General features: G+C 40.4%; 1 protein-coding gene across 7 annotated transcripts in view; it reads right to left on the reverse strand.

Moving 5' to 3' along the window:
• The window catches only part of sec31a (SEC31 homolog A, COPII coat complex component), a 32431-nt gene extending 24021 nt beyond the window's left edge, over positions 1–8410 (reverse strand). For all 7 annotated transcript variants that reach the window (XM_088319801.1, XM_088319796.1, XM_088319800.1 and 4 more), the window contains exons 1-7: positions 8198–8410; positions 6640–6719; positions 4893–5016; positions 2738–2936; positions 2578–2673; positions 841–981; positions 615–757 (exon numbers count right to left, since the gene is read on the reverse strand). In XM_088319801.1, coding sequence (XP_088175927.1) covers positions 615–757; positions 841–981; positions 2578–2673; positions 2738–2936; positions 4893–5016; positions 6640–6718 — 782 coding nt within the window. In that variant the 5' untranslated portion in view covers position 6719; positions 8198–8410. The remainder of the gene's footprint in view (positions 1–614; positions 758–840; positions 982–2577; positions 2674–2737; positions 2937–4892; positions 5017–6639; positions 6720–8197) is intronic.
• Between the last annotated feature and the right edge of the window lie 258 nt (positions 8411–8668).

Consider the following 8668-nt stretch of genomic DNA (forward strand, 5'->3'; position numbering starts at 1 on the left):
CACACTGAGGTTATGAGTTTTTCCTTGCCTTCATGTAGGTTCTAGATCAGGGGATGGTGTAATAATAGTCTGTAATAGTCTGCTGTGTGTGCAGCCCTTTGAAACCTCTTGTAATAAAGGGCTATAGAAATAAATATGACTTGACTATCAAAAGTTTTATTTTTACAAACACAAATCAAATACTCCTTCCTGCCGCTAGAGGGCAGTAAAGGTGTGAAAGAACTGACATCCAGTCTGGTCTAGTTCTGCAGTATTTTTCTCAGCTTCAGTAGACCCAGACTGGTGGTTTGATCCAATGTTACTGCCCGTTCACAGCTAAAACTATTGTTTTGTAATTGTTTTTAACTGCTTTCAAAGCAGTATGGTTATTGAGGCAAGCATATTTATATTCATAGCTCCCAATTGAGTTTGTTTGTTTGTGATATTTGTGGTGATTTGGTTCAGATGTAAGGCTGCATCTACTCAACTGTTAAAATAAACAAAATGTTAACACATTCAACGCCAACTATGAATATAATTTTGCCTTATAATTCTGTGCGCCTTGGAATGTGCAACATATGGTTGATTTCTTTTTTTTTTTTTTCAGGGATCGGCTCATTCTTCAACATTAGCACCTGGTGTGATTCTCCAGAATTTTAAGCGGGGACGTGGCGAATCGCAAATCCCACATCTGGATGACGGGCATGCGATCGTCCTCGGAGGCCAGGACCAACTGAGTGGCGACTTCTGGGTTCCACGCCAGCCCGGAGCAATGCATCTACGAGTGAAGAAGAGTTCTTTTCAACACATATTTTTGATTATATTTGGAAATCAACATACATTTTCATGTGTGTATCATACCCTGTTGCTATGGTCGCTGACTTTAATTATGAGGTCATTCTTGCGGAGGTCCCAGACGGAGGCCCGACCACTTGGACTGGCTGAGGCCAGGATGTGCTGGACTTGCCTATTCCAGGACAGGCAGCCGATGTCCTCCACTGGCTGTACACAAAAAATAACATGCCGGGGTTTTTGTTTTTTGCAATTTTTTTATCTATTTAGTCGGTGAGAGAAAAGCCCGGCCCAACCCGAAAGTAATGATTGACATTTTAGGCCCGACCAGAGCCAAAATTTGGATTGGGCTTAAAATCTTCCCCCTAAGCGGACAATTGAATTTTTACAAAAGCATACGATAAACACTACAAAAGATAAATCTTAGTAAAGGAAAAAGAATATTGAGGAAGGAAATACCTCAATAATCATGTTGTGATAAAATCTTACATCCCTGAATCATAAGATAATTGTGAGCATCCAAAAAGACCCAGTCCTCCAGCTAAGTAAGACCTTTTGTGCCATTAATTGACTAGTCTGGTCACTTTGAGAATGTTGTTGTTTTTTACCCTGTGTCCCCCCTTCCCCGAGCTAAAGGGAATAGGACACCCCTTGTTTAGACCTTTCTTCACATCAAGACAGTGTGATGTTTAAATATCACCAACTGTACCTGTCTTGCCCTAATTGTTTTTCTATAATGGATAAGTTACTGTGTTTGAAAATGTAATGGTTGGTTGGTTAGATCCTTTAACGAGCTAAAAACTAATTTAAGTTCATGAAGTGTTGTACATAGATATTTTGTAGACTAGAAGTGTACAAGTCTGAGCCTTGGTTGATTCATACCTAAGATTTACAACCTTGTAACCCATTATCTCCCTGCTTGGCGCTTAGCACTAAAGGTTGGAATTGAGGCAGTAAGTCACCTAATGACGAGAAAAATTTGGGAGAAAAAAAACAACAAAAAACATTGATATTTTGTGTTTGAGTTTTAAGTTAAAAAAATATGGCATAATAATAATTACGGGATTTTTGCATCACTTCCGACTGTGATCTGTTTGTCATCAGTATTTTCACACAATGGCTGACAAGACAGTTGCATGTCCAATCCATCTCCATCCATGTTGAAGGATTAACAAGGCAATGCAATAAGAGTCTAAAAGTGTTTATATTATGTATAAACAGGTATATTTTGTAGTAGTTTAGAAATAGTAAAGTTTAAGTACTTAATTTTTGCAAACTTATTGGCACATTGTCTCAATGCATTGTAATGTACTTTTGCAGTTTTCACCATCCCAAGAAGGAATTAAAGCTTCAATTACACGTTCCCTATGTCAAGATCCTTCTTTTGTGGTTTAGCCCAGTGTCATATTGATGACACCACAGTAGTGGCCTAAATAACCCAGCCCAGACCAAGCCCAACAAAGTAAAATGATTTAAAGGACCATGCCCGATGCGGACCCGAAATTTTATTTTATTTGTGAGGACTCAGGACGAGGAAGAAAGTGTGATTTTGGTCCACAGCTGTGCATGTGCCGACAAGCACGCCGGTTTTGTCGGGCACGGAGTAACTGGGGCAGGTTAGCATGCGCGGATGCGCCGCTTAACATGTCGCGCTGTGCATCCTCCACAAAGAAAAAGAAACACAGAACAAATGACGAGTGATTTTTCCGCGAGAGAGAAGCCCGAGCCTGAACTAATGATTGCCCGACCCGAATTTCAGGCTAGGTTCAGGCCTGGGCCTGAGATCTCACCTCCACACTACAGTACCTGTGTTTTGGGTCCTGGCGTCATGGGGGACTCAAAGTTGTTTATATCCCAGATGTAGATTTCAGACTCGTTCCCACCAGAGGCAAAGAGGTTGGTCTGAACGAAAAAAAATAAGTAAGAAGAGAGGCGGTAGAAGAAAAGAGGGACGGTGATGACGTACCTGGAAGGGATTTATGTCCAGTCCTCTCACGGGGCCCGTGTGCCGGTTGCTCTCGACAACGACAACGTCGCTTTCGCCGGCCATGATCTTGGCAGCGTCGTAGAGGATGACGTTGCCATTTTCGCCGCCGGCAATGACCAAACCGGACAAATGACCTTGGGCGTCTGCTCCGCAGGGACCCCAGACCAGCTTGTGATACCTGGGGTGGGGGGTAAATGTCAACATAGTCGTAGGGGTAAGATCTTAAGCCGGATTCTAAAATCTCAATCATTAATAATGGTTTGGCCTGGCCTTCTCTCTCACTGACTTATTTTATATTTTATAATCCAACCTCAGTGTTCTCGTTTGCCTGCGTCCCTGCGTCCTAGACGCATCATTTTTGCTGGGGACGCATAGTCTCAAATCAACGTGCGTCCCCAGGACGCAACCTTTTTGCCACAAAATTGTCATTAATACCCGATTCCTTTTTTTTAACAAAGATTTACTGCACTCCAAACTTTTCGTCAGGCATTTTTGTTTTGGTCTCGCGGTTCGAGTTTTCGTCTGCACGCCGATCTCAGTCAACGAGATCTCGTTGCAGAGTGAAAGGAAGTCCGTCTTTTTTTAGAGAACCGGCTTTTTTGGCTCAACTCATTCAAAAGAGCCGGCTCTCAAACAGCTCACTTGCTTTGATGATTGATATTACGAATTATGTTGTGTAAAGAAGTTAAGAAAAAAAGGAAGTATAAAAGGAGAAAATTAAAAAAAGACAGGTTTGTGGTTATCCCTTTAATCGGTATATTACCAACAATAATTTGATGCAGAAATAAATTAATAATTTGATGATTAAAACTGAATGAATATATAGATTTATATTATATATTTGTCGCCGATTTACGATTTCAACCTCGATAACACTAAATTTTGGGGACCCATAGATCTGTGTTGGGACCCATAGATTTTTGAGCATGCGAGTCCCCGGGACCCATCACTTTTCAGAGGTAAAATGAACACTGCAACCTGTCTTTGCTCTTAATTTATTCTTCTTTGAAGAGGATCCACACAAACTATTCCATCCCCCTTTCGCGCAAACCCAGGTCACATCGTCGCGCACAAAGAACAGGGGGACGGGAATCCATTGCGCAGATCCTCCAAAACAAAAATAAAAAATAAGAACAGTGACAAGTGAATAATTCTTTTAAAAGTCAGTAAGAGAGAAGGTGTCATCCTCCTCACAAATCAAATATGAAAATTCGGGTTTCCTTGGGGCTCAGTCCCTCAAATGAAGTACATTTTTCGGGCTCACACTTATTGACTGCGTAAACTTTAAACACAATACCAAAGTAAAATTGACAATGTATTTATTTAATGTGCTTCAAAGTTCAACTCATCATCAGATACACCAGAGTTGTTTCCCTTGTCGTGCTTTTTTTGCGATAATATCTTCAAGGAAAACTTCTCAATTCATCTCTGGTAGTGTGAATAAAAAGGGTGTGAGGATGAGAAAAAGTCCAATGCCTTTTCAAATTTCATCCATATCACTTCAGGATTTGGCACACTCCTGACCGCGACCCAGGTTTGATTCCCATTGCACCCAGTGTATTGAGGTTATGGTCAGCAATATTTTTGGACTGATGAACAATTGCACAACTACACTAGGTTGTTATTTTCTAGGTAAAAAAGCGCGTGATACAGGAATGAGTAAAGTACTCCCTTACCGCAAACTTATCTAATTTAGACGCACCGTCTCAAATGCCCGATTCACTCTCTGCAGAATCAGAATACACCTCTAACTCCATCAACAAATTTTCCCCTGGGATCTACACACTTCACATGTGACTCTTTTATACTTCAAAACGGCAAATTTTGCCCCAGTTAAAAAAATGTACACATAAAAAGGTTTTACAGCTCAATCTTTTATGTTATAGCATGGAGTAGTTTTTATGCGCAAACTGGAACCAGACTATAAGAGACAGTCAAAAGTGGTGAGCAGCCTTGAGCGTGCTCTATTGCTAGCCTTTGGGACTGCTTGTGAACTGAATTTTCTTTCGTATATTGAGCAAGATTTTTGGCGCAAATAAAACTCGTATACCGAAACTTTTGTCTTCAGGGGTTCTCATATAAAGAGGGCCCACATTACACAAACAGAAACAAAGGGACAGGGAAATTGAACTACCTGTGAGATGAAGAGAAGCTGCCACATGACTTCATGTCAAGAGACGGGTCAGAAAAGTCCAGCTCAAAGAGCTCCAGGGAGGCATTTGTGCTGAAGGAGGCATCCAGCTGCTGTGCTGACGTACCTGCGCAATGTTTTTTTGCAAGTGTGAAATCTTACATCATCTGATGAGTAAGGCTGCAACAATTAAGCGACATCGTCGACAATGAATTCCATTGTTGAATTCTATCCCTGCCAAGAGATGCCCATGCACTGTAGCGTCTCTGTCTCAAGCGGTAACATACAGAAACTATGGTGAGTTAACATCAAGTGCGCACAGCAAAACTTATGTTTGGGAGCATTTTAGCCTTCATACGGCAGATAAAAAGACTACTTGCACAGCAGACCATGCGTATCATGGCAGTAGCTCGGTGACACACGAACATTTAAAGAGCACACGTCGGACAGTTAAACAAAACTGAGTCTGACTCGCTTCAGGAAAATACAAGTAACATTCAAACCAATACGTGTATTGTGCATTTTATACGCGCAGATTTTCTTTAAAAGAGAGCTTGAACATTATGCCAGACTGTGCCTGACAAGCGTATTAGAAATGAGATGCATGCCGTCTGAAGAACAAACATCGATTGCAAATGTCAGTTTTTAAAAATGCTTGATTTCACTGTTAAAAATCCTTAGGTTCTTTTGTTACAGTCTTTACAGTTGACCACGGAATTTACTTCACAAAATGCACATATTTGTGTTATTTACTGTTCTACTGCTGTTAAAGAGCCTGTTCTTGATTTACAGAGATAATGCATGGTTACTTAATTTATTATTTGCTTGTCCCCCAAAAAATGGAAAGAGGTTTATTCATGGATTTATGTCTTTACTGACCAAGCACTCTGCCCAATTGGATTTAGATAGGGCAGGGGTCTCCAACATGGGTGCCTCCTAGGGTTAACTGGGGTTCCAGCGGACTTGTTCTGAAAAATGGTTCACCAGTGCTCTGCCATTGTGATTTTCCAGTAAGATGATTTTTTTAATGGTTGACTGAGTCTATTGGAAAAGCTGCGGTCAATCATGGACAATCCATCGCATCCACTACACAGCATTATCTCCAGACAGAAGAGCAGTTTCAGCGACAAACTGCTGTCACTGTCTTGTACTACGGACAGATTGAAGAGATATTTTCTTCCTCATGCCATGAGGCTCTTTAACTCTACCCGGCAGAGTAAAAGCCCACATTAAACCACACCACCTACATTGCATATTACCGAATTTTATTGCGATATGTATTCTGTGTAGCACTATTTAGATATACTATATAACACGCTACAGTGGGCATTTGCACGTCACACTGGGTATTTGTATATTGTATTCTTTTGGCTTTATTATTGTATTGTTCTCAGCTCAGGGATGCTGCTGGAAATGTGAATTTCCCTCCGGGGATGAATAAAGTATCTATCTATCTATCTATTTACCCTACTTCCACTAATCAACCTATTAATAACAAAGTGTCAACTTTTAATAACATAAGTTCTTTTAGAAATGCATATCTAACTGGATGTCATTTATGCCAACTAATAACAAAAAGTAGCTCTCAGCTTGAGACGCCTGAGATAAGACATGTTTATTTATTTTTGTAGAAATTCACAGTATATTGAATAAAAGATGTATTTTTCACTGTAACATATTTTCTGGTGTTTATTATCACTTGCCACATAACTAATACAACTTCATGCCAAGTTCATGCCTGTGCTCGTACCTGTTGCCAGGTAGATTGGGTGCTGCTTTGCCGGACTCCAGGTCTGGATGGCGGTACGGTTGATTTCTTTCAGTTTCATCCTGAAAATATAGATTTTAACTTTTAAGTCAGACTTGCCTGACAATTATTTATACATACAGTATAAATATGTTTTATTATGGAAGAGCAAAACCAGCATGCCCATAACCAACATTACTTGACTTATTTGCACACTGTCTCATCGCATTGTACTTTACTGTTGCAGTTTTCACCATCTGAAGAAAGAAATGAGAGCCACACGTTCCCTGTGGTCACAGTCCTTTGGTGGTTTGGCTCAGTGTCATATCGATGACGCCACACGTATAATAATAAACACTGGATTTACTGCTAGTGTGGAGAAAACTAATAAAAGATTGAAATGATTGTGTAGTGTATATGGTAAATCTCATCTCATTAGCCGTACCGCTTATCCTCATTAGGGTCGCGGGGGGGCTGGAGCCCATCCCAGTCATCTTCAGGCAGTGGGCAGGGGACACCCTGAACTGGTTGCCAGCCAATCGCAGGGCACACAGGGACAGACAACTCATTCGCTCATTCACACCTAGGGACAATTTGGACCGGCCAATTCACCTGAAATGCATGTTTTTGGAATGTGGGAGGAAACCGGAAACGGGGAGAACATACAAACTCCGCACAGAAAGTCTGGAGCTGGATTTGAACCCACGACAGGTTCCCATGACATGCACTGTGCCGCACAAGCACTAACCACTGCGCCGCCGTGCTGCCTATATGGTAAATAAACTAGTTTAAATGAGCTATCTTTGTTTTTATTCTTCATTGTCCAGCTTGCTGTGAGTAAATAGGTGCCACGTTGTATTTGTAAGGTTTTTAATCTTTTAATAAGGTGAGCCAATGGCTGTTTGACAGGTAACAACATAACTTGGTAATGACATGGAAAAACGTGCATATCAAACTGGTTGCCCATCGTGCTTATCAGTAACAAGAAAAAAGTAACTCTCAGCCTCTTCAAAAAAATCCGTGGCCCCAAGGCACAGTAATGCGATGCCCATAGGGACTAGGTAGCCCCATAGGACCCCATTATGTACACTACTGCATTCAAATAGCTCACTAGCGATGAGATCTTCAAGGAATTATGTAAGAAAACCGACTATTTGGAAACCTACAAATAGAAAGGATGGACTACTACAAAATAAAACAGTTGCGTTATTGTTAATTGTCAATACAGTTAATAAACGTAAAATTAGAAGATAAGGCATTACGGAACTAGAAAATACAAGTAGAAACAAGTTTTAAAAGGATAATTTAAGGTAAAATATATGCTGGCCTTCATGACAAAAATGAATTTAAGTTTAAGAGAATTTAATTCTTCGCTGTGCAGGTAATTAAACATAACTATTGGCTCATCAATAACAATAAATGAATAAACAAGAAATACATGACATTCACATTTTTAAATAGAGTCTCATTTCAATTCGTTATAAAACTGAAACCAATTGGAAAACAATGTTTAATAAAGAAGCTTATCAGTGAGCTGACAGCTCATTAGGCAATGGCTTACCTTCCTTTACTTCTTGCAACATACGCACAGGTGCAAAATAAGAATTGGCGAATTGAATAAAAGCAGCAGGGTTTATGCAACTTAAACCTCCTCCACCTTGGAGAAGACGACAAAGCGGCAGCTCTTCGAAGCTACCAGTATCCGCTTATCTTGCCCCACGACTCGGCTTTCCACGTCCCCACTGGTGTCCATCAACGTGGCACTACGCATCGGCTCGGAGGTCTCCACCGACGAAGAAGAACTAAAACAAGGCGTGAAGAAGAAAATCGGTGCGTTTCCGGTTTGCATAGCATGCTAGGTCGATTGACTTTATTAAATTTAAGTCTGGTTGTTCACCAATTGTTATTTATTTATAAACAAAGTACAATAAATTTCGTTTGAAACTGTTCACAAAATTTGCCCTGCTAAAGTGCACATAAAAAAAACCATTTGTTAAGTTTTGCATTTTTATGCGACTTATCAATTTTCTCC

The sequence above is a fragment of the Urocampus carinirostris genome, chromosome 16 (genome assembly GCF_059441175.1).
Source record: "Urocampus carinirostris isolate Australia breed hairy pipefish chromosome 16, RoL_Ucar_1.0, whole genome shotgun sequence".
Lineage (NCBI taxonomy): Eukaryota > Metazoa > Chordata > Actinopteri > Syngnathiformes > Syngnathidae > Urocampus > Urocampus carinirostris.